Consider the following 26408-nt stretch of genomic DNA (forward strand, 5'->3'; position numbering starts at 1 on the left):
TGAGTTCTGTTCCATAGGCCTTTTACCTCCTAACTTTAGTTTTAATCACACTTCTTCCACATCCTTCTCCCACCCCTCCCCTCCAAAAATACTCACCCTTTTTCACCATCTCTCTCTCTCTCTCTCTCTCTCTCTCATCCCAGCCTTCTTTCCTATTCTTGCAGTCTCAAATGCTTTTGGTCTTTGTTTATTCTCTCCTGCTACCTTTAGTGTTGTTTCTCTTAACCCTCCGCTTCCTAAATATTAGATTCTGCTTCTCATGATGTTTCATTTGCCATGTTTAGCCTTATTTGCCTGGCATCAACTTCCTCTCCTGCATACTCAGAGCCATTTCCAGTCTCCATCAGAGCTAACTGTTTTTAGAAAATAACTTCACAGTACTTTCAACTAAAAATTGTGCAACCCTTTGTATATAAGGCATGAAGTCTGACTTTCAAAAGCCATCTAAAAATTGCTTTTCAAAATGTAAAACTGTTCATTGCTCATTGTTTGATTTAATATTTAATGTTTTTGTTTTTTGTGCTAATATAATAAAAATTTTATTTTAATCTTCACACAGACTATGCCTGTTGCCATGGCCTTGCTGAGGGATGTTCATAACCTCTGTCCTAAAGAGGTTTTAACATTTATTTTAGACCTAATCAAGTACAATGACAACAGGAAAAATAAGGTAAGGAACCTGTCTGAAAATGTTTGATGATCTATTTTAATGACACTCTCTTCTTATATGCAGTATATAGAGCAATAGTCTTTTCTGTACAATGCCCTGTGCTACTAACTTATATGTATGTGAACATATAATGTGTGAATATACACACTGATTCAGCAAAACTGGTAATAGATAACTTGGCCTCCATCATTCCTTCCCTGGATCTAGGAGACTGGTACGCTACCATTGACCTGAAAGATGCTTACTTTCGCATATCGATGTTTCATGGACACAGACTGTTGCTACATTTCGAAGTTGGGACAGTTCCTTTCCAATTCACAGTGCTCCCTTTTGGCCTAGCAACGGCACCAAGGATGTTTATGAAATGCATGTCCGTGGTGGCAGCCTACCTGAGACATTGGGGTATTCAGATTTACTCGTACCTCGATGACTAGCTCATCAAGGGCCTCTCCAGGGTCCAGGTCCAGTACAGCATCGAGATGTTGCAAGCCACTTGTCAAGCTCTGCGCCTGTTGAGAAACAAACAAACAAAAATCAACATTGATTCTGGTCCAACGGATAAGAGTTTATCGGAGCGGTGCTAGACTTTACCCGAGCCAGAGCATTCCTGCTAGAGGCCATGTTCAGGCAATGTCAGATCTGATTGCCAGTATCACTGCCCATCCACTCACCACTGGCTGGGTCAGTCTCAGACTAGTGGGGCACATGACAGCATGCATCTACGTTTTCCAACATGCGAGACTCAGGCTGCATCCCCACCAGATGTGGCTGGCGTTGGTCTACTCCCCAGCCAGATATCACCTAGACAAGGTCATCGCAATCCGTCCGCGGGTACTTACCTCTCTGCAGTGGTGGTTCGACCTGATTCTGGTGCTGGAAGGTGTGCTGTTTGCGAGCCTGTGACCAATGGTCTCCCTGATTTCGGATGCATTTGACCTTGATTAGGGAGCACATCTCGGTACACTGCTGACTCAAGGGTTATGGTCTCGAAAGGAGCGCGCATTGCATATAAACATGAGTAAGCTCTGAGCCATCTGCCTGGCTTCCTGTGTCTTCCTTCCCCAACTGTCGGGCTAGGCAGTGCAGATGTTGATGGACAACATGGCCTCCATGTTCTATGTCAACAGGCAGGGGGGAGCTTGACTGTTGGCTCTGTGCCAGGAGGCCTTCTGTCTATGGGACTTGTGCATCCAGCATGCAATCCACCTGGAAGCCTTGTACCTCTCTGGCGTCTGGTACATGCTGGAGGATTGCCTCAGCAGGTCCTTCTTTCACCACGAATGGTCCCTTCACTCAGAGGTCATCAGAATGCTCTTCTAGAAGTGGGGAGCTCCCCGAGTGGACTTGTTCGCCCCCAGACAGAACAGAAAGTGTCATCAGTTTTGTTCTCTCCAAGGCCTCAGCAGAGGCTCACTGTCTGATGCCTTTCTCCTGTCTTGGTCAGGAGACCTGATGTACACCTTCTCGCCAATTCTGCTCATCAGCAAAGTCCTCTCAAAAATCAAGAGGAACAAGGCATGGGTCATTATGTTCGCCCCAGCGTGCCATCACCAGCATTTGTTCGGCATTGGTTCATGGACCTGGCCGTTGCAGCCCTGTGGCCACTTCCCAGCTGCCCAGATGTACTCTCGCAGGATCACTGTCGACTCCTGTACTCGAACCTCGCCCCTCTCCACCTCACAGCTTGGATGCTGCGTGGCTGAATCCAGAGGAACAAGCCTGCTCTAGTCAGGTACAGCATGTTCTCTTGGAGAGCAGAAAGCCCTCCACCAGAGCAACTTACCTGGCAAAGTGGAAGTATTTCTCCTACTGGGCGTTGGAGCGGAATATCTCCCCAACCCAGTCGTCTCTGCAGTCCATCCTGGATTACCTGCTTCACTTAAAGCACCAAGGTCTCGCCTTCTCTTTGATCAAGGTGCACCTGGCAGCCATATTGGCCTTCCATCCTTGCATACAGGTAGATGGTGGTCTCGCATGAGATGTCGATCAGGTTCTTCAAAGGCCTAGAAAGACTCTTTCTGCCAATCCGGGACCTGGTTCCCCAATGGGACTTCAACCTGGTCCTCTTCAGGCTCATGGGTCCATCCTTTGAGCGTATGGCTTCTTGTTCCCTTTCCAGCTTTTCGTGGAAGGTTGCATTCCTTGTAACTTTTGCCTCGGCGAGACATGTTTCCAAAATTAAAGCCCTCACTTTGGAGCCCCCGTACATGGTATTCTACAAGGACAAAGTCCAGCAGTGGCCCCATCCGGCCTTCCAGCCAAAGGTGGTATTGCACTTCCGTGTCAACAAAGATCTCTTCCTCCCGGTGTTCTGTCCAAAGCCTCAAATGACCAATGAGGAGACACGGCTGCACGCTCTAGTTGTAAGGCGTTCTACCTGGAGCGCACCAAGTCCTTCCGCAGATCAACCTGTCTCTTTATCATGATAGCTGACAGGATGAAGGGCCTTCTGGTGTCCTCTCAGAGGATTTCCAATCGGATCACCACCCGTACTTGTAACAAGTTGGCGCAGGCAGTGCCTCCACCAGTAGTGAAGGCTCACTCGACTAGGGCTCAGGCATCTTTGGCGGGCTTCCTGGCGCTTGTCACTAGCCAGGACATCTGCAGGGCCACGACGTGGTCTTTGATACACATGTTTACGATGCATTATACCATCACCCAGCAAGCCAGAGATGATGCTGGATTTGGCAGAGCTGTGTTGCAGTCAACACATCCATGAACTCTTACCCGCCTCCAATGGTACTGCTTGGGAGTCACCTACAGTGGAATGGACATGAGCAAACACTCGAAGAAGAAAAGACTGTTACCTTTCGTAACAGTTGTTCTTCGAGATGTGTTGTTCATGTCCATTCCATGACCCAGCCTCCTTCCCCTCTGTCGGAGAGCCGTCACAAAGTAACTGAGGCAGGGGGAGCCGGCGGCACCCCTTATACCAGTGCATTAAACACAGCTCCAGAAGGTGTCAGAGCCCGTCCCCTATGGATACCACTGAGGGAAAAACTTCTGGCACCAGTGCATGTGGTGAGCACACACACCTACGATAGAACGTACATGAGCAACACATCTCAAAGAACAACAGTTACAAAAGGTAACCATCTTTTCATGCCCCACTCACCAAGAGAACACTTCAGGAAAATGTTGTCCTTATTTAAATTAAGCAAAATAAGCACAGTTAGGAACCAAAATTTCAAACCAGGGTGTATCGAGGAAGAGGAATGATCTTGTGTTTAAGGCATTGGATTGGATCTCTGAAGACTGAGGGCCAATTCTCACCTGTGCCACAGACCTGTGTCCCAAATCCTTACATGCAAAATTAGGATGATGCTTCCCTAATTCACAAGGATGTTACAAATGTACTACATTGTTGAGGACCTTAGAAGCACTGAGAGGGAGAGAGCTGAACGTGGAAATCCATATGTATCCACCTTAATAAAAAGTGTCCTGATTTTTAGAGGTGCTACAGCACCCATTAACACCAATAGGATTTTGAGTTTTTGCTACCTCTGAAAATTTAGACATCTAAATGTGAATTGAAGTGCCTAATGTAATATACGCATGTTTGAAAGTGTTGGGCCTTATTTCAGATCTAATAAATGAGAAAAACATTCCATTCACAGATTGGGGGGGGGGGCGGGGTCAGAGTGTGACTATTAACAGAATACTCATAGATTTTTACTATATTCTTCCTGCTATGTTAAGTTCAAAAGTATGTGCACTAGCAACTAAATCGTTCAGTTTCATAGTCAGTGTTTTATTTTTTGATGCAGTAGGTGACTCTTTAGACTGCTATTATCTAAACATTTAGTACAGGAGTAAACAGAACTAAGTGCTTTATCATTGTTTGTTTTATTGTAAAAAAATAAATGATGCAATGTGCTCTGCCTCTCTTTGTTCAATTGATGGTCCTTTGATTCAGTTTTCAGACAACTATTATCGTGCTGAACTGATTGATGCACTAGCCAACTCTGTAACTCCTGCAGTCAGTGTGAACAATGAAGTTCGAACTCTGGATAATTTAAATCCTGATGTTCGACTCATACTTGAGGAGATTACCAGGTTCTTAAATATGGAAAAGCTTCTGCCCAGTTACAGACATACCATTACAGTCAGGTATGATTTAATAATTTCTAAAACTTATGCAAATATAAAGAGAGAATAGACCTAGTCATGTTTAATGTTTTGTTTTGCTTTTAATTTCCTACATCCTGCTGTTAACACTGATGTAATCACATTGAGCTTACTTTCCCTAGTCTTAAATGATGTGTTCTCTTTATTTTAAATAACAAAAAAGGACATTAACAAAATGCAGGAAAATATTTTTTGGCAGGGGGACACTAAAAGGCATGCAAAAAACATTCTTTCATTTAAAAAATATTTCAAGGTATGTAAGATATTTTTAAAACCATAGAATTAAGAAAACTTGAAAATAGGAAGAAAATTAAAATCTCACAGAACAAATAAATGCAAAAACTAGTGTTAATGAAACTTTAATGTTGAAAAATTAAACACTCAAATCATCAAAATCTAAAAATCTGCATTTTTAATGGCAATATTAAATTATCACATTATGTATCCCATATTTATTATTCACAGTAAATTTATGAAGATTATGCAAGAGAAACAATTGGGACAATATATAGAATACAAAACTTAATGGGCCAAATTTTCTGCTGGTGTATATTGGAGCAACTCCATGAAGCCAAGAGGAGTGAATTTGCCCCGGTAGGGAATTTGGTCCAGTGTTTTTGTCTACTCTGTAAACTCATCTTTTATTAATTTTGTGTGCCTACAGCCCTGACAACTATTAAAAACCCATGGTGGCATAGTAAGTTGGATAGTTTTATCCTAGAAAATTTGCAGTGAAGTTTACAAATTAATATCATAATATTGAAGAAAATAGCTTTTTTCACGGAGATTGATATTCCAGAAATTTACTGCAGATTGTCCTCCTATTCACCCCCACCCTCATCTAGCTGTCTGAAAGCCATTCGTGTACTTCAGAAGAATGGACATGTCCCCAGTGATCCTGCTCTCTTTAAAACATACGCAGAATATGGACACTTTGTGGACATCCGAATAGCAGCTTTGGAGGCAGTTGTTGATTACACAAAAGGTAATTTTTTTAAAAAAACTTTCGATCATTGCATAAAATTCACACGCTAATGCAAAACCTGAACAGTGACCTTAATAATTTTAAGTAGAATAACTTTTCAGATGAAGTGACGCCATGACAGTAGATGAGCCAATGTGTGGATAAAAGAGAGCATAGGATTACTATTAAGGTTTTTGCCCTTACGAGCATGAGTTTCATGAAGTTGGGATGAATATTGCTTTTCAGTATCTCCTGAAGATAGAAAGAAATGCCTTATGGAAAGTGTTTTTGATAGTATGATAGGTGATATAGAAAGGTGAAGAATTCCCTTTACTTATTTTCAAGATTTAAAGAATTTGAACAAGTTGTGTGTTTCTTGATGCAACCTTAGTTTTTGTTTTTGCTAATAGCTTATAATTTACCATTTGCAGGCATACTGGATTATAAATTGGAAGACAGAGGCTCAGCTTGGCTGGCTATTTGGTTGATTGTGGTTTTCTACCCCCTTATGTGGCTTATTTATAGCATGTTTCCATTTTGAAAAGATTATTTGCTTTTATTTATTTTTTTCTGTGTTTAAAGTGCCTATAATAGGTCTGAGGTAAGTATTCTTTACTGCTTGAAAAATATTGTGTAACTTTCTTCTTAACCATCATTTGAAATTAAAACACCGCACTAGCAAACTTTCCAGAGGCTTTTGGAAATTAAGGTTTTAATGATTTATGCAAATGCATAGTTAGCACTAGCTTAACCTGTTCATTAGTCAGTATGGCTAGGATCTTGTCTTTCTCTGTGCACAGATTAGAGCGACTGTAGTATTTGCAGGTTATTTCCGCCCAACGGCAAACTCCTTGAAGTTCTGTCTCTGCAAACAAAAGTGGTCAGGGCTGTTCTAGGCCTCCAACTTATTCCTTTACAAATTTAATACTTCATTTTTTTCAGGTAATTGTGAGCTTCCCTTCTCTTTTCTTATTTGTTTTCTCCTTCTGTAGAGTATATTTTGAGGTATTTTTCCCCCTCATTGACCCCTGAGAAGCGGGTTTCCTTCCCACTCATGATATGTTTCATCTAAATATAACCCATCCAAGGAACAAGTGTTGCACAAGTTGGGTTTCAAAGAGAGCTTAGAATTTCTCTTTCAAATACAGGGCATAAGAGACCTTAACCTTTTGTGTCATTTCACACAAAATCTTCTGTAGCCATGTACATAAGATGTATTGAGAAAGTATTCTAATTTCCTCAGAAGACCTACTCTCTGAGGGCATCAAGGTCATCTTCCCAAGGTTGAGAACAACCTCCAGAAGGGAGAGGGCTTTAGTGCATGAGATTCACAAAGCATCATTCTAGTCTTCAGTCTTCTCATTCACCAGACATTATGGTGTAGACTTGCAAATATATTTCAGTGTTCCTGTCAGTGATATTCAAATAGGTATTCCATAGGATTCAGAAATTGTTACACTGCTCACTATTTTCCTCCTTAAGTAAGGATTAGTGGAAATATTTGCTGGAGAATGGAAAGCTTACTTACCAGCTCATTTCCTCTTTAGTAATCTTGCCACTAATCCGTCCCACCCAATGGAAAGACAGACTGATACACACAATGTTTTCTCATTTAATTCTTAATCTTTCATGAGTGGTGATTATAGGTAATGACTTATTTGGTAAAAAAAAAAATGTATTGTTAAGTGATATGTTACAGCTTTAGAAGAATACTTCAAGTGGTTTACTGGGTAGGCAGGGCCAGGGCCAGGTGAGTTGCCCTCAAGACACTAGGTCTATGCCAATCTTGTGCATACAGGAAGGCAAAAATCCACCAGTGAAGATGAGTAGAGAGATTACTAGAAGAAAGGAAATTAGCAGGTGAATTAATTTACATTTTGTCTAAATATACATCTTTGGAAGTGAAGTCTCTATTGCCAACAGGCTTGGTGCTCATTGTTCCCGTTATCCAATTTTCAGTATATACATGACATAAAACAGGCTGTGAAATGCCTGTCGTTTGTAACAAAGGTGATTTAGAATACCTCATATAAAGGAAGTGGGCTATGATTTTGTATTGCATCCATAAAAAGGGAGGTCTGTATATTCTTGGGGCAGGGACAGCACATATACTCTTTTTACACTCCTCTGTGGAACTCAAGACATTATATAGTTTCCTTGCTGGCAATTAGGAATGTTGTTGAGATACAACAACTCATAAAATGTTTGAGGCAGTTTATAAATACGCAGACAGTTGATCTAAGTTGTTTAAAAGTTAACAGGATTTGTAAACTTTTGCAGTGAGCTTTTGATAATTATTTGTATTTGATTTGTTATAATAGCCAAGAGCATTGAGTCTTCTGCAAAGCTATCACCTGCACATGCATAGACAGAAACAAACTGTGCTGAACAAATATTCATCGTTATCTAGTTTCATGAAGGGTGTAGAAAGCTTAGGCTCTCAGGGATACCACTGGTGCCAAAGTGAGACTGACATATGACAAACTTTCAGAGCTTTTCAACTCTTGTAATTTGAGGCACCTGCTTTGGAAAACAACACTTTTCATTGTTACATCTGCCAGGAATCTGAGGATCTAAAGGGTTGTTGTTTGGGGGGTGGGGGGTTAAGACTATTAAAAGATGTACTGTATCAAAGTCCAGACTTGTTTTTGCTCCTTATAGTGGCATCTAGTTACCATGTAAATTTCAAGAGTGGGTTAAAAAGCATTACTATCAAAGTCATTTAAGTCTGGCATAAACAGATTACACTACATGACAAATGTCAAAAGAGCCCTATTATATTTCAAGCACAAGAGCCTTTAGTAAATAGAATAGACTTGTTTTTTACCAAGAAAGATGGGGTTCCTTATTTCTGTACTCTGACACTATTCATATAGAGAAGTTGCTTTTCAGACAGTCCACTCCATAATAAAAGGTCATTTACAAAACTTGCTTAATTAGCAATCCTAGGAACTGCAACTTAAATAAATTTGATTTAAACTGCTCAAAAACATTCTGAGCTCCTATTGCACAGTTTTATTTGTAATGATTGAGATATTCTCTTAATGTTTTTTAGAAGATGAATAGACTGTTTTCATCAATGTGCCTATATATTATTTTTAGATAACTCTGTGATTTAATGCTAAGGGAGACCAGGAAAACTACGTCTCTTAATTAAGCAGTATTAATTTTTCTCCATATAAAGCTATCTTCATATGTAATGCTCCATCCATCCTCTACCCCACTTCAGTCACTTTCCACACAGAGTGCCCAGAACGTGAGACCAAGGAGCTGATGAACCTATAGGTGATGTTACCAGGGTGGATTTGATTTAAATCACTAGTCAGGAAGACTTGATTTAATCATGGATTTCTACATAAAAGTGCATTCTTGTTGGTTGTTATAACCTTAATACATATTGTTCACAACTCAGAGATAGATGTAGGTTTCATTTTTAGAAGGTACACACTATACATTTTTAAAGTGATATATTTTGAAAACTTTTCAGATTAGTTTTACAGCTAGATCAGAAGATGAATGATGTTTTGGTTATTTCATTTATCAAAGGTAATTGAAGCAGATATTTATGAAGTCATTGGGAGGCTAACTGTCTCCAGTTCAAGACGTTAATCATTAATATTTGGAGGATTTTATTAGGAGGAGAACATCACCAGACAGACATTTAAGTTGTTTTATTTAACTAAAACAACAGCGTTATGTATTCTGGATTTTTTTCTTCAACAGCAAACATACAATATTTTAACAAAACAAGCATATGCATTTTTGAATTTAGTTAAACAAGTTTTTTAAAATCAGATTGTTTTTGTTAAAATTGTTTTTAACTAAAATAGTTAAATGAAATATTAAAAAAAAATTAAATTGATTATGTCAGCCAGGTCAACATGAGTAATTTAAAATATTGACTTCTGCAGCTAACTCAGTTGTCTTCACCTTCGTTTTCCTGTTCATAATCTGGAAAAGAAAAACAAGCTTCCCTGCTTTTTCAGATCCCAAACAATTTCTTAGTTGTGAATGAATTAGTCCAAAGGAAGAAAATATTCTTTCTAAACTGACAGAAGAAGCTACTGCTGTTAAAAGTGAGATTATCACTTCAACTGTCTCTGAATCCAAGTGTTTAAGTGACTTTCTTTAAAATATCATCAGCAAACATATATTTCTTGAATGGTTCTTATTCCCAACTGAGTCTCTTACGGCCTACTGCCATTATGGGTTTTCCCTTCTAGTGAGAGAATGGTATGGTAGATCTCAAATCAATGAAGACTACATTCAGGGTATGCCTACACTACAAAATTAGGTCAATTTTATAGAAGTCGATTTTTGGAAATCGATTTTATACCGTCAATTGCGTATGTCCCTACTAAGCGCATTAAGTCGGCGGAGTGCGTCCTCACTACCATGGCTAGCATCGACTTGCGGAGCGGTGCCCTGTGGGTAGCTATCCCACAGTTCCCGCAGTCTCCACCACCCATTGAAATTCTGGGTTAAGCTCCCAATGCCTGATGGGGCAAAAACATTGTCGCGGGTGGTTTTGGGTACATGTCGTCAGTCGCCCCTCCCTCCGTGAAAGCAACGGCAGACAATCGTTTCACGCCTTTTTTCCTGGGTTACCCGTGCAGACACCATATCGCAACAAGCATGGAGCCCGCTCAGCTCACCGTCGCCGCTGCTGTTGTGGGCAAGTCTACTGTGGGGGCTGCTGTGATCCAAGTAGCCAATGCAATCATTGATGTTCTGTTATCAAGGGTGGTGACTCTGGGAAATGTGCATCATATTCCTGTCCTTTGTCGCTGGTGAAGAAGTCTTGCATCCGTACATTCCAGTCTGGTCGACGCTGTAACGCTCCATAGCACTTCTGTGATTGACACATGTAAAAGCTCCAGGGCTCTTGCTCTTTTGCCTTGGCCGAGGTACCTTGCCCTACCAGGACTTCCAAGCATTCGACGCAGAAGCACCTGCTTGGGCCATCCTCTGGAATGGAGTGGCTGGGTGCCTGGAGCCTTTCCCCTCACCCCGCATTCTTGGGGGTCTGGGTGAGGAGGCTGTGGAACATGGGGAGGAGGGTAGGCGGTTATACAGTGGATGCAGCAGGGGTCTGTGCTCTTGTTCGCTTTCCTGCAGCTTCAACAGACACTTCATCATGTCAGTTTGCTCCCCATTAGCCTCAGCATCTTCGCGTTCACTTAATTCTTTCCTGGCCTCTGCTACTGAATGCCTCCATGCATTAAGCTGTGCCCTATCAGTGCGGGAGAACTGCATGAGCTCGGAAAACATGTCATCACGAGTGCGGTATTTTTTTCCTTCTAATCTGCGATAACCTCAGAGACGGAGATGATGGAGGAGCATAGAAACATTCCACGCTCTACGATTCTGGGGGGACTGCATAGTCATCTGTGCTGCTGAGTGCTCCTGAGTTCGCCACACTGATCAAACAGGAAATGAAATTCAAAAGTTCCCTGGGCTTTTCCTGTGTACCTGGCTAGTGCATTGGAGTTCAAAGTGCTTTCCAGAATGGTCACAATGGAGCACTCTGGGATAGCTCCCGGAGGCCAGTACTGTTGATTTGCGTCTGCACTACCCCAAATTCAATCCAGCAAGGTCAATTTTAGCGTTACTCCCCTCGTCAGGGTGGAGTACAGAAGTCGATTTTAAGAGCCCTTTAGATCGACGAAATGGGGTTGGTTGTGTGGACGCAGTCATTTTTAAATTGACCTAATGCGGCTAAATTGGACATAACCCCGTAGTGTAGACCAGGGCTCAAAAACACCTCAAGACTTCTGGAATATGTTGCTTTAAACAGTTGCACTTTTGTTTTTATTGCTTATCCCTCCCTTCTCACATTTATCTCCAGACTACTTCTCCCTGTCCAGATCTATTCTGCACCCAACAATCTTCTAGTCATTGAACTTTTTGAAACTTTGCACTTTTAGAGAGAGGCAAGGGATTGACTCTGTGTACACAAATTTGCAGAGGAACAATAGGGTTGAGGTCTGTTGTTTCTCACCTCTATATATTATTTACTTACTTATTTTAAAACATTTTTGCTGTTAACGAGCATGTTATCTCTGGAGACACAAATCCACAGTTTGAGAACTGCAAAACTAAGCACCTCTGATGGTATCTTCTAGACTGAGCACTGAGTCCCATTGGGTAGATAGAAAGATTAACCTAAATAATCTATACATAAGACCCTGGAACCTCATAAGATTGGGTCCCTAATCCATGAACTATTGAAACTCATTTACAAAACTTTTCTTAAACATTACATGAATATATTGTCTCATACTATAGAATTAGAATTTATAATCCCTATTGCATGATGAGATACCTTTGAGCTATAATATATCTTAATTAAAACTATCTTTAGATAAGTTTTATCCTCAAAAAGCTTATCAAAAAAATCCAATTTAAATAACCCCCCCCCCCTTTTTTTAAGTCACTGAATTTTATCCGATATGGATGTTACTATTTAGAGTAATAGACATGCAGACCCAAGACTAAATTAACAGTGCTTAAAGTATTCAAAAGTCTTAAAGGAGAAACTGAAATTAATAACTCCTTTGCGTAAAAGGCACTGTCCTTCTTCGAGTATGTATCAGTGTGGATCCCCCTCAGGAGTGAAAGTAAGCTGGTAAGCTGCTGCGGTAGCTCTTTAAGCAGGGTGCTTTGCTGCGGCAGCACTTTAACGTCACTGCCCCTTTTGTCCCCCCCCCAGCCACCCCCCATCGGTGGCCCTGTCGGGTCCCTACTGGCAGGGCCGCCGCCACTGGGAGGGGAGGCAAAAGGGATAGCCCTGGGGCTATGGCAGGGAGAAAGGACTCCCCCCAGTTTTCACTCCCCCCGAAGCAGCACCTGGGCTGGGGAAGATGGTGCCTTCCCATGACCGCGACAGGTCCATGCCGGGGCTGGGTTGGGGCCATGGGAGGGGCGCATCTCCCACAGCCGTGGCAGGTCTGAGCCAGGCTGGGTTGGGTCCAGGGCTGGGGGAGAGGAGTCTTTCCCCACCGCAGCCCTGAGTGCCTGCGCAGCACTTAATAGGCGGCTGCGCAGCTTAATGGGAACTTAGCATGTCGCTATTGCAGTTTAGATTTTCATCTCGTGGTGATAGAAATGCCTGGCTCCCCTTTGTTCTCTACTGGTCTGTTCATGTTACTGAGGACCTCTAGGTCTCCAGACGTTCACCCAGTACTGACGGAGTCATCACCTTTTTCTGCCGATGCTCCACCTTTATAAAGTGACGTTGAAGAGGAGGAGGATGGGGATTTCTCATCAGTTTCTCAAATTTCAGTTCAGGGCTCCCCTCCTCGCTCTTAGAGGAGTATTAATATGGCGACTTCTAGGGAGAAGGAACATATTCCAGAAAGACACCCTAAAGATCGATCCCAGTGGTACGAGCACTCTTTGATACCCCCACCTATACCATATGGGCCTCCTCATTGGCCATACTGGGAGCCATGAGTGGCATACTACCAACAATTCTCTAGGACCCCCCAGCATCACTCGTCAGCACAATAGGCGTAGACTATTCCCCCCCGCCCCCATCTTCTCTCAAAGTCCTGAAGTACAAGAAGAGACTTTAAAGGAGCAGGAGGCAAGAGTGGACAAAGAAGTCACTATGCCAACCAACACCTCTTCTTCATCCCCAGATGAAGCAGTCTGTCTCCCCCACCATTCCTGGCTGATGACTTCAAACAGTTCCAGGACCTCATTAAAATGATAGTGGACTCCTTACAGATACCATTTGATGAGAAGGTTAAGGAGTCACAACATAAACTTCTGGGTAGTCTGCCTACAGCATTATCTGCCTGAATTGCACTCACTACCTATTGATAAGGTTCTGCTCTGCTGGATCCTCCAAAAGTAATATCCCAGCGACAATACCGCCCACTTGTAGAAAGTCTGGAAAAACATATTATGTTCCATCTTTCCCAGTTAACGTGGAAGTTAGCACCATGTTAAATCACTGCTGTACAATAGAGATCAGAAGCATCTTGATTCATTTGGTCACAAATCATGCTTGTCTGTGGCTCTGCAGTTTAGGATCACCTACTGTCAGGTGTTAATGGTATGATTATATTTCTCCAGTTACTCCAATCTCAATTCGTTTATTGAGCATTTATGACCGGAACAGAGGGATCAGTTCCAGGCAGTCATTACAAAAGATCAGCCTCTTGTCAGAACATCTCTGCAGACCTCTCTGGATGCTGCTGACACAGGTGGTTGCTTTATTTCTAAGTGGTAGTCATGAGAGGGGCCTGCAGGCTTCAGCTCTCAGGATTTCAGATTGAGGTCCAGAATACTGTTGACAACCTTTCCCGCAGTGACTTAAAACTGATTGCAGAGAATATTTACAAGTCTCTGCATACATTGATTCCAGAGCCACTCTGTATTCACAGGGAATTTACACATGCACATAAAAAGAAATTTAGTAAGTGCCAGATAGCGCAGAGATCTTGTCGTGTTCAGTTCTCTGACTCCCAGAGACCTTATGAACCCCAACGAAAGAGGCATAGGTTCCAGAAAAAGAGACTGTCCGCTACACAGGTATCAACCTCACAACCCTCATCAACACCAATTTGGATTGTTAGATTGAGGTTCTGAGTTACTCCCCCTTTCTCCTTACCAGCCTAGCCCAGGCAGGGAGCGGGCTATCCCTGCCTCCCAGCTAGACTCTCAGGCAGACACGGCTCCATCCCATACTCCGCTCAGATGTCAAGGAGAATGGCCGAATGTGCCAAGGGAGTGGGAAGGGGACACGCAAGGAGAGAAGAACAGAACACAACCCCCTTCCCCGCAGGTAACATATGGCTTGGAGAGTGTGGCAGCCCTGGGCTAGGTGCTCTGAAGGGTGGGTGTCACTGTGGAGGGGAGACACACGTGTCCTCCCTGTTAGATTGTGCCCCCCCACTCCCCCCCCAGTATTGGGAGGCACCAGTTGGCTGTGGGTGTCCCATCATATCATAGAATCATAGACTTTAAAGTCAGAAGGGACCATTATGATCGTCTAGTCTGACCTCCTGCACAACGCAGGCCACGGAATCTCACTCACCAACTCATGTAACAAACCCCTAATTTATGTCTTGAGTATTGAAGTCCTCAAATTGTGGTTTAAAGACTTCAAGGTGCAGAGACTCCTCCAGCAAGTGACCCGTGACCCGTGCCCCATGCTGCAGAGGAAGGTGAAGAAACCCCAGGGCCTTTGTCAGTCTGCCCTGGGGGAAAATTTCTTCCTGACCCCAAATATGGCGATCAGCTAAACCCTGAGCATGTGGGCAAGACTCACCAGCCAGACAACCAGGAAAGAATTCTCTGTAGTAACTCAGATCCCACCCAATCTAACATCCCATCACAGGCCATTGGGCATATCTACCGCTAGTAGTCGAAGATCAATTAATTGCCAAAATTAGGCTATCCCATCATATCATCTCCTCCATAAACTTATCAAGCTTTGTCTTGAAGCCAGATATGTCTTTTGCCCCCACTGCTTCCCTTGGAAGGCTGTTCCAGAACTTCATTCCTCTGATGGTTAGAAACCTTCGTCTAATTTCAAGTCTAAACTTCCTGATGGCCAGTTTATATCCATTTGTTCTTGTGTCCACATTGGTACTGAGCTTAAATAATTCTTCTCCCTCCATGGTATTTATCCCTCTGCTATATTTATAGATAGTAATCATATCTCCTCTCAGCCTTCTTTTAGTTAGGCTAAACAAGCCAAGCTCCTTGAGTCTCCTTTCATAAGACAGGTTTTCCATTTCTCGGATCATCCTAGTAGCCCTTCTCTGAACCTGTTCCAGTTTGAATTCATCCTGCTTAAACATGGGAGACCAGAACTGCACACAGTGTTCCAGATGAGGTCTCACCAGTGCCTTGTATAACGGTACTAACACCTCCTTATCTCTACTGGAAATACCTCATCCGATGTATCCCAAGTCCGCATTAGCTTTTTTCACGGCCATATCACATTGGCGGCTCATAGTCATCCTGTGATCAACCAATACTCCGAGGTCCTTCTCCTCCTCTGTTACTTACAAGTGATGCGTCCCCAGTTTATAACAAAAATTCTTGTTATTAATACCTAAATGCGTGACCTTGCACTTCTCACTATTAAATTTCATCCTATTACTATTACTCCAGTTTACAAGGTCATCCAGATCTTCCTGTATGATATCCCGGTCCTTCTCTGTATTGGCAATACCTGCCAGCTTTGTGTCATCCGCAAACTTTATTAAAACATTCACGCTTTTTGTTCCAAGGTCAGTAATAAAAAGATTGGTCCCAAAACTGATCCCTGAGGAGCTCCACTAGTAACTTCCTTCCAGTCGGACCGTTTACCTTTCAGTGAGACCCATTGTAGTCTCCCCTTTAACCAGTTCCTTATCCACCTTTAAGTTTTCATATTGACCCCCATCTTTTCCAATTTAGCTAATAATTCTCCATGTGGAACCGTATCAAATGCCTTACTGAAATCGAGGTAAATTAGATCCACTGCGTTCCCTTTGTCTAAAAAATCTGTTACCTTCTCAAAGAAGGAGATCAGGTTAGTTTGACACAATCTACCTTTTGTAAAGCCATGTTGTATTTTGTCCCCATTACCATTGATCTCAATGTCCTTAATTACTTTCTCCTTCAAAATTTTTCCCAAGACCTTGCGTACTACAGATGTCAAACTAACCAGCTTATAGTTACGCGGATCACTTTTTTACCTTTCTTAAAAATAGGAACTATGTTAGCAATTCTCCAGTCATCTGGTACAACCCCTGAGTTTACAGATTGATTAAAAATTCTTGCTATCGGGCTTGCAATTTCATGTGCCAGTTCCTTTAATATTTTTGGATGAAGATTATCCGGGTCCCCCGATTTAGTCCCATTAAGCTGTGTGTTTGCGGAAGCCACAAAGGGTACCAAACATCTGAATTTCTGCTCCAGAGGAAGCATGACTCCAGTCTTCCCACCGGACAGCTTCCTCCTTCAGTGGCCGTGGGGATTGCTGTGTGCTTTCCTGTCGACTCTTCTGATCGCCAGAATAATATCCAAGATTGGACAGGATAAGGCTTTGTCATTATGATAGCCTTTTACTGTCCAAGTTTGGCTGCCAAACCTGGTAGAGATATTAAAAAAGCCTCCTATACACCACCTGGCTTGCTCAGACATAGTATCCTCGAACCTCAGTCAGATAAAGCACTCAGATCTGTAATAATTTTGGCTGGCTGAGCACTGCTGACAGAAGCTGCTCCCTACAAGATCAGGAAATTCTTATGCAAAGCAGGAAACCTTCCACCAGGAAGACATACTTTCCAAAATGTAAAAGGTTATCCATATGGGCAACTCAGAATAATATTGACCCAGTGGAAGCCCCAATACTGAAAAATCTTGGACTACATTTCCCTCCTGAAACAAACAGGGTAACATTTAATTCCTTAAGTTTCACCTTGCTGTGAAATTGGCGTGTCATGTTCTAGTACTGTCATACTCTGACTGGTCACACTTTGATACTGAAATTCCTCCAGGGTCTTCTTCATACTTGTCCTCCAGTCAGGACCTGACTCCCACATGGGACCTCATATTTTCCTTTTAAAGCTTAGCGAGTGTCCTCTGGAAGCATTCTCAGAGTGCTCAATATACCACATTGCCATCAGCCTGGTTTTTCTCATGGCAGTTACCTCAACACAGAGTTAGTGAACACCACGGTCTTATGGCCAGTCTGCGTTACACCTCCTTCCATAGGGATGAGATGGTGATGAAACCATACTCTAAGTTCATCAATTAAGGTGGTCTTGAAATTCACCTGAACCAACCCCATCACCTTATCAGTCGTCAGGTGAAGCTGAACTAAGTGCCAAGAGAGAAGAAGCTGCATGCTTGGACGTCTCCAGAGCCTTGTTATATTACCTACATATATTATGAAAGGACCAAACTTTCTCCACCTCTTTGTGGCTATATCTAGTATCAAAACGCCAAGCTCTTTCATCATAGAGAAACTTGAAATGGATCATGCAGCATATTTCTACCTGTTATCAATTGGCTGGTGAGTCACTCCATCCAAACATTAAGGACTACTCCATTGTCCACCTGCTTCAGAAAAGTTAGTCTCTGTAATCTGCAAGGCAGTTATGTGGAGCAACTCACTAGCTTTTGTTGAACATGCATTTTGATGTGGCAGCCAGATCAGATGCCAAGTTTGGGAGTACAGTACTTCTATCTCTGACTGATACAGCTGAAACTCCTCATTCCCACTCTCGGAGGAGGATACCGCTTGTCAGTCACCTCTAGAGGGATCCACACTGACACATACTCAAAAAAAGAACAATTACTTACCATACAGCAACTGAGGTTAGTTAAGATACTGTGGATCCCATAACCCCACCCTCTGACCCCACTTCTGGGAATCCTGATCAATGCAGGCTTTGAACTGAGAGGGAACTGAGGGAGGTTTGTGGCCTCTCCACCCTTTATGCCCTCATGCAGGACTACACGAAAGCACACGCACATGCACAGCCTGATGGACACTGCTAAGAAAAAAAAATCTATATGTCCAGTCTCTCACACATGAGGTGTATGTGTACCTATAGTAGGATGCTCATTGACTAAACACCTTAAAGAACCACAGTTCCTGTAGCGTTTGTAACCATTCTTTCTTCTAGTAGAGCTATTAAAAGGAGAAGATGCTGATTTTCTGAAGATAATTTTCAGTATAATTACCTGTTCCATTAAAACAGAGTTGCCTTATATTCAGAAGTGTATAGGTCATTTCAAAGAGCAATAGCAACTATTCATTGGTGTAGATTAGACTAGAAAAGCTAAATAAGTTATAGTCCAAAAACTGCTGAAGTAAAGACCAAAACTGAAACAAATCAGAAGGAAAAGTTGAACAGAGGTAAATAAAACAGATGAAAATTAGATAAGGGAAATGAAATACAAAAAATGGAGAATGTTTCTATAAAGTAGAAAAAGAGCAGCAGACTTTTTGTTGAAGGCATCTGCAAAGAAACAATTAGTAAATGCAGTTGAAATGTGGAGGATACTATTTGGATCGATAAGTAAAGCCACTCCTGAGCAAGTAACTACATATTGTGGGTGGTAGTGAATTAAATAATGTTGCAGCACCCCAGCAAAATGAAATGAGGAAAACAGCTGAGTGAAAATTAGCCTCTTTGAATTTGTATATTTTCATATGTTTACTTTACCATGCTATTGTTTTTTTTTTCTTTTGTGGTATTATGCAGTATTAAAGGGATACAGTCAAATGATTTAAGCCTCTACCTAACCTACTAATTTAGTTCCTAGTCTTAAACAAATCCATGTACGGTATTTACTTTGGGAGCACTCGCTAACACATTCATGATTGGGTCACTGACTGTTGAAATATTCAAAAACAGTTTGATAGAAAAAAGATTATAAGCATATGGAGAAGAGTATGTTCACAGTTTCGTGTATAAGTAAGGCCAGTAGTCCAAGTGAGTATTTTCTTATCAATATTTACAGCTAGACATCTATCACAAAACTTAATGGATAGTTAGCGTCAGGATAATATTTCTTATACTCTTCTGAATGAAAGAGACTACAGGATTATATTCTCTACATACTATTCACTTTTTAGTGTGTAATGTTGAATACTGAAGAATTTTTGCTCCTTTTAAAAAGAAAATAATGTCATTTTAGATGTATCACTAGTATTAATCTATACTGACATGGAAATGTCTGTTTCATCATTTGTGATACAGTCCAATCATACAGCTACAGATAATCCCTGGTGATTCTATGTAACATATATAGAATAATTTTCTAATTGGTCTTTGCTTCGCTCTTTAGTTGTCTCTGCATACAATTAACAAGTCATTTAATTTTTGTTGTAGTTGATCGGAGTTATGAGGAATTACAGTGGTTGCTTAACATGGTTCAGAATGATCCTGTACCTTATGTAAGGTTAGTATGTCTACAAATACCTAAAGTCAGCACTTTTCACTAATATTAGAATTAGTGCATAGAGTTCTTTGGCCTGTGTTATGCCAGAGGTTAGGCTAGATGACCATAATGGTCATTTCTGGCCTTAAAATCTATAAATATTTTGTGAAAATTTGTTTCCATTAATTTGTAAAATACCACCAAAATTCGTCTTTGATGTTTATGTTAATTTATACTTAGCAAAGTGTTATCATTGTTTAACATTCCATAACTAAAAAATAAAATTTGATCAGTTTTTAGTCTCAAACTACATGTATTTTCTGTTTTGTCCTTTGATTTAAGAGTCTTTCCTACAGACAATTGGCACACGTAAATCTAATATTGATCTGTTGCATATAACAAATTATTTTTTAATCTCAAGTGTGTTAGGACTGAATGAACATCATTATGTTTGGCTATCAAAGAGTGTAAAACAGTTGTTAGACTGTAGATGGGGTGAAAGGATAAGTAAAAATGTTGTAAAAAGAAAAGGAGTACTTGTGGCACCTTAGAGACTAACCAATTTATTTGAGCATAAGCTTTCGTGAGCTACAGCTCACTTCATCGGATGCATACTGTGGAAAGTGTAGAAGATCTTTTTATATACACACAAAGCATGAAAAAATACCTCCTCCCACCCCACTCTCCTGCTGGTAATAGCTTATGTAAAGTGATCACTCTCCTTACAATGTGCATGACAATCAAGTTGGGCCATTTCCAGCACAAATCCAGGTTTTCTCACACACACCCCGCACACACACACAAACCCACTCTCCTGCTGGTAATAGCTTATCTAAAGTGACTACTCTCCTTACAATGTGTATGATAATCAAGTTGGGCCATTTCCAGCACAAATCCAGGGTTTAACAAGAACGTCTGAGGAGGGGGGGGAGTAGGAAAAAACAAGGGGAAATGGGTTACCTTGCATAATGACTTAGCCACTCCCAGTCTCTATTCAAGCCTAAGTTAATTGTATCCAATTTGCAAATGAATTCCAATTCAACAGTTTCTCGCTTGAGTCTGGATTTGAAGTTTTTTTTGTTGTAGTATAGCAACTTTCATGTCTGTATATCACCAATGTGATATATGCCATCATGTGCCAGCAATGCCCCTCTGCCACATACATTGGTCAAACTGGACAGTCTCTACGTAAAAGAATAAATGGACACAAATCAGATGTCAAGAATTATAACATTCATAAACCAGTCGGAGAACACTTCAATCTCTCTGGTCACGCGATTACAGACATGAAAGTTGCTATATTACGACAAAAAAACTTCAAATCCAGACTCCAGCGAGAAACTGTTGAGTTGGAATTCATTTGCAAATTGGATACAATTAATTTAGGCTTGAATAGAGACTGGGAGTGGCTAAGTCATTATGCAAGGTAACCTATTTCCCCTTGTTTTTTCCTACTCCACCCCCCTCCTCAGACGTTCTTGTTAAACCCTGGATTTGTGCTGGAAATGGCCCAACTTGATTATCATACACATTGTAAGGAGAGTGGTCACTTTAGATAAGCTATTACCAGCAGGAGAGTGGGTTTGTGTGTGTGTTGGGGGGGGAAGTATGAAAACCTGGGTTTGTGCTGGAAATGGCCCAACTTGATTATCATACACATTGTAAGGAGAGTGATCACTTTAGATAAGCTATTACCAGCAGGAGAGTGGGGTTGGAGGAGGTATTTTTTCATGCTTTGTGTGTATATAAAAAGATCTTCTACACTTTCCACAGTATGCATCTGATGAAGTGAGCTGTAGCTCACGAAAGCTTATGCTCAAATAAATTGGTTAGTCTCTAAGGTGCCACAAGTACTCCTTTTCTTTTTGCGAATACAGACTAACACGGCTGTTACTCTGAAACCTGTAAAAATGGTAACTATACTTGCAAAGGAACTGACAGGTGCTTGTGGCACCTTAGAGACTGACCAATTTATTTGAGCATAAGCTTTCGTGAGCTACAGCTCACTTCATCGGATGCATACTGTGGAAAGTGTAGAAGATCTTTTTATATACACACAAAGCATGAAAAAATACCTCCTCCAACCCCACTCTTATTTGATAATTTTATCAGATTTAATTTAGATTTAGCCAATGCAATGCTGTATATATTTTAGCATGGGCAACCTCTGATCTTCGTTTCCCTGCTCCTCAGTTCTGTCTGTCCCTGATTGCCAATGTAGTAGTACTGTTCTTTAAGATGAATAGACTTAGGTATTTTTCCTATTTATCTTTTAGGCTTCCTTTGCAAGTATAGTTACTAATTTCCCTAGTTCTAGGAATATATTGCTGTTATTCTTTTTAAAGGAAGTTGCGCATAATTTGACCCATTAGATCAGATACATGTAACAGGCAACATTAGCTGAGGAAGCAGAATATTTTAATTGAGTCTCTCAAAGAGATCCTGTCAGTTTGCATTTTTATTCATTTTTAAATTCCAGTTTCAGATAGAGCACACTTTAAAAATTATATCCTGAATATTTAAAAAATCCCTTCAAATGTTAAAGGTTTTTCTATTTCCATATTTATAAGGGTCTTTTCAACAAGGGAGAAATCTGACTATTTAGGGGAAATGGTGACAATTACTATTCACAATATGTTGTCACAAGCATAGTAAACCATCTGAAAAAATACAGTGTTTGTTTTTTGCTCACTGCTGTCAAGTATTGGGGTCAGAGGTGTTGCATGCAAAATATTCAGACAGTAATGTAATTTCTAAATTATAGGCGTCCCTTTAAAAAGGGAAGAGTGAGTCTTAAATGTTTTTACTGATTCTTGTCATTTTGTAACACATTTAATGTTTAGACATGTTTTTTTAAATCCAACTGAAAATAAATATTTATTAGAATATGAAGAGTAGATTGACTCAGTACAGCTCCAATTAATTTACCTTAGAGCATAACACGGCCTTTCAAATTGTCATGAAAACAAATCAGCCTAGATACAAAATAACACTTTCCCTTTACCTTGATGAGTGATGCTATCAACTAATGTCCACCCTGGTCATGTCCTATTTATTATCTGAAAACTAACTAATTTGGGGATGAGATGTGCATATACGTGTGTATGTACAGACAGAAGAAAGAGCTAAAAGGAACTAAAATATATGTATATATTAGGGGCTTACAAATCTTAATATTTGTATGCCCAATAAAAACTCCAGTGTCAAAAACAGAATTGCAGACATACAAAACACAGTAACTTTGGAGTCTCAGTTCATTTCGATTAAAAAAGCAACTTTTGTTTCTCTTTCAGACATAAGATTTTGAACATGCTGACAAGGAATCCACCCTTTACTAAGAACATGGAGTCTCCCTTGTGCAATGAAGCTTTGGTGGATCAGCTTTGGAAACTTATGAATTCAGGTTGAATCTCTTCTGTATTTTAAGAAAGTTGGAGTGGTTAACATTCTGCACATTCTCTGGTATATAAAATGAGCTCTCTTTAGGTTTGTTTGTTTGTTAAAAGCTCAAAAATTGAGGCTTTCCATTCACACTTTCATCATCTCGTAGGGCTGTCCAACATACAGGATTGTCCTTTGGCATCCTGTTTTTCTCCATCTTCTGCAATTACTGTACTTGTTGAAAAGTACGTTTAGCATAGACTCACACCTTGTGTGATCCGTGATCCAAGCCTGCAAAAGAATTATTTCTTGTAGTAGGGCCAACAGTTTTCACCTTGTGTTGCTACTTCACACATTGTGTCTTTTTGTTAGCCGACGGCCAAGGATGTTTGGTGAGGTGCCAGCTATGCCCGTTTATACCATCTGTGACTTTAACTGCTAGAGCTCAGAGCTCCTTCGCAGCGGGTAGCCAGGATTGACTGACAGGTGCCCCAAGAGTTTGCCCCGTGGAGGCGGCACAACTCAACGCTAGGCTCTTAGTACTCTCACCTAATGGCCAGGCTTTAGAGCCAAAACGGCTGAGGTTCTTTAATTGTGTTGGCTGCTTTACAGTAAACCAGAGAAAACAAGTCAGGCTTATGCATAAATGGTTACCAAAATTTATTAAGCTAGATTCTAATCATGTGGTTACAAAATTGCTAGTGCTTACTTATTTAAATGTAGAGATGTTACAGACACAAACAAGTTACAAAACTGAAGCCACAATCCCAAAGAAAGAAAACAAAGTATAGAGCTCTATTTCAAAAATATGTATACACTAAAGATAGGAGATCAGGTGTGGGTGCTTCTTATCCTCCTTGCATCTCTCGATTCCAGCGGTGCCAAGCCAGGATCGGTCACTCAATTCCGCGGAAAGACGAATAAGGGACAAGGCTTAGGGACCCTCTTAGCTGCAGAAGCCTTGGGAGGCTGTCACTTATCTGACCAGCAGATAGATAGTGAAAAGCACTCAAAAATCATGGTGCTGTAGGTCCCCTACTTATACCTCTGTACTCCTTTATTCTCTTTCTCCTTTCTTATGCCAAATTGAGGCTGGTCTGTCTGGGTGACGCCAGCTTTCGCAAGAGTAGTTTACACTTGCAAGGGAGAGAAACAATAAGTGTCGACTACTGGACATTTCTTTTATCAGGGTAAATATTTTCCCACCTAGGATGTTGGTGTGTGTGCATCACGCTGTTTAGTAGGGGCTAAGAGCCATGTCTGTCACAGGGCCTCTGCCTGCTGTGAGCTTAATCGTTGTATCTGTTCCCAGAGGCACATTGTAGCAGCACACCTGTGCTTTCACAGCTTCAAAGGCTGTGCTGGAATATATGTTAAGTGCCCTGTTCCGGCTTCCTCCTGTGTTTCCAGCAATGCTGGTCTGGGGGGGGGGGGGGGGGGGCTGGCTGGCTGGCTACACTTTTCTATTACAAAATGTTGGAATGTAATTTTCATATATATAATTTTTGAATAAATCCTGAAATGAATTTTTGAATTATTTTCAATATTCAAATGGATCAAACACTTCAAGTTCTCATTAGATTAAGCACCCCATCCCCAATCTAAATGAGTAAAGTAGATTTTAGAATTTCTGTGGATAAATTAGATCTTAAGAAGTTTTTACTTTAAAATTAAGACTGACTTGGTTTGACTAGTAAAGATCCGATTGTGAGAAGGGATTGTATCTTTTGCTATTGACTTGTTTTCATTACTGAGTCAGTTTTCTCCAGTACTCACGAACTGTTCTTTAACATTTGGCACAGTACGGATTACATATAAACATTTACGTAGTCTTTTAGGTCATTCAGAGCTGACTGTTCTCTTTGCATCTTTATTTTTAGTGCTTGAAAGTTTACAGCTACACTCCAGGGGTTAAAGTGGGAAGACTACTAGTTGTTCAGTTCTATAAGATTTGCCAAGAGTCAACATCAAAATGTTTATTTCCTGAATCTATCTCCAGAGAATTTGTGTTCCTTGTTTCTCAAGAGAAGTGTGTGTGCAGTGTTCACTTATATCCATTACCTCTTCTTGCAAATAACAAATAAGATATACATTTTCATTATATTTGTTACTTTAAGCACTTAAATCCCTATGCATGAAGGTGACATTCTGGTTGAATTTTATTTTCTGTAAATAAAAATACCAAGATAATTGCAAAGTGTGAGTGCCAATAAAAATGTTTGTTAAAGGCAAGATGAATTAATAATCCACCAGATATATGGCTGCATGGTCTTAAAGCAGTGATGCATTTAAATTTACAAAAACCTAAAATAATTACATTGTGGGGAAACAAATCTTTGTTTTTTTCTGTAATCTTTTATTGACAAACATAAAGTTGATGATGCTACTGAATTCCAAAGAGTGTAGTGATGAGCTATATTTACAGGGGTTCACATATTCTCCCTGCAGTTGTATTTAAGATTAACAATTCTGATGACCTTCTCTGTGAAAGTGGGACTGATGCTGAATATTGATTATCTCTTATTGAATATTAAATTGCCAGATCATTTATAAAGAAAAAATAAGGATAGTTCTTATCTCATCAGCGTATTTTCATGTTCAATTTGAGTGTTAGATCTGTCCCCCCATCACCAGCCAGTTGTTCATGCAACTCTCATCAGAAAAGAGGTGCATGAAACTGCATAAATATATACAACTAAGTCTATTCCAAAAACTGGTTTCAGAGTAACAGCCGTGTTAGTCTGTATTCGCAAAAAGAAAAGGAGTACTTGTGGCACCTTAGAGACTAACCAATTTATTTGAGCATAAGCTTTCGTGAGCTACAGCTCACTTCATTGGATGCATACTGTGGAAACTGCAGAAGACATTATATACACAGAGACCATGAAACAATACCTCCTCCCACCCCACTCTCCTGCTGGTAATAGCTTATCTAAAGTGATCACTCTCCTTACAATGTGTATGATAATCAAGTTGGGCCATTTCCAGCACAAATCCAGGTTTTCTCACCTTCCGCCCCCCCCCCCCCCCCACACACAAACTCACTCTCCTGCTGGTAATAGCCCATCCAAAGTGACCACTCTCTTTACAATGTGTATGATAATCAAGGTGGGCCATTTCCAGCACAAATCCAGGTTTTCTCACCCCCCCCCCTTTTTCCAAGAACCACACACACAAACTCACTCTCCTGCTGGTAATAGCTTATCCAAAGTGACCACTCTCCTTACAATGTGTATGATAATCAAGTTGGGCCATTTCCAGTATTCCAAAAACTGTTCGCTCCCATGGTACTTGTAATCCACAAGAATACATCTTGTAATTTTCCCCTCTGCAAGGTCTTGCTCAGCCAAATCAACATGGCAGTTG

At 40.9% G+C, this 26408-nt stretch overlaps 1 protein-coding gene across 2 annotated transcripts in view; it reads left to right on the plus strand.

Moving 5' to 3' along the window:
• TAF2 (TATA-box binding protein associated factor 2) overlaps positions 1–26408 on the plus strand; it is a 106361-nt gene that overhangs the window by 60020 nt on the left and 19933 nt on the right. For both annotated transcript variants that reach the window (XM_075124957.1, XM_075124958.1), the window contains 5 exons: positions 560–670; positions 4587–4780; positions 5644–5783; positions 19613–19682; positions 22955–23064. In XM_075124957.1, the coding sequence (XP_074981058.1) occupies positions 560–670; positions 4587–4780; positions 5644–5783; positions 19613–19682; positions 22955–23064 (625 nt within the window). The remainder of the gene's footprint in view (positions 1–559; positions 671–4586; positions 4781–5643; positions 5784–19612; positions 19683–22954; positions 23065–26408) is intronic.

This window comes from Caretta caretta, chromosome 2 (assembly GCF_965140235.1).
Source record: "Caretta caretta isolate rCarCar2 chromosome 2, rCarCar1.hap1, whole genome shotgun sequence".
NCBI classification, from domain to species: Eukaryota; Metazoa; Chordata; order Testudines; family Cheloniidae; genus Caretta; species Caretta caretta.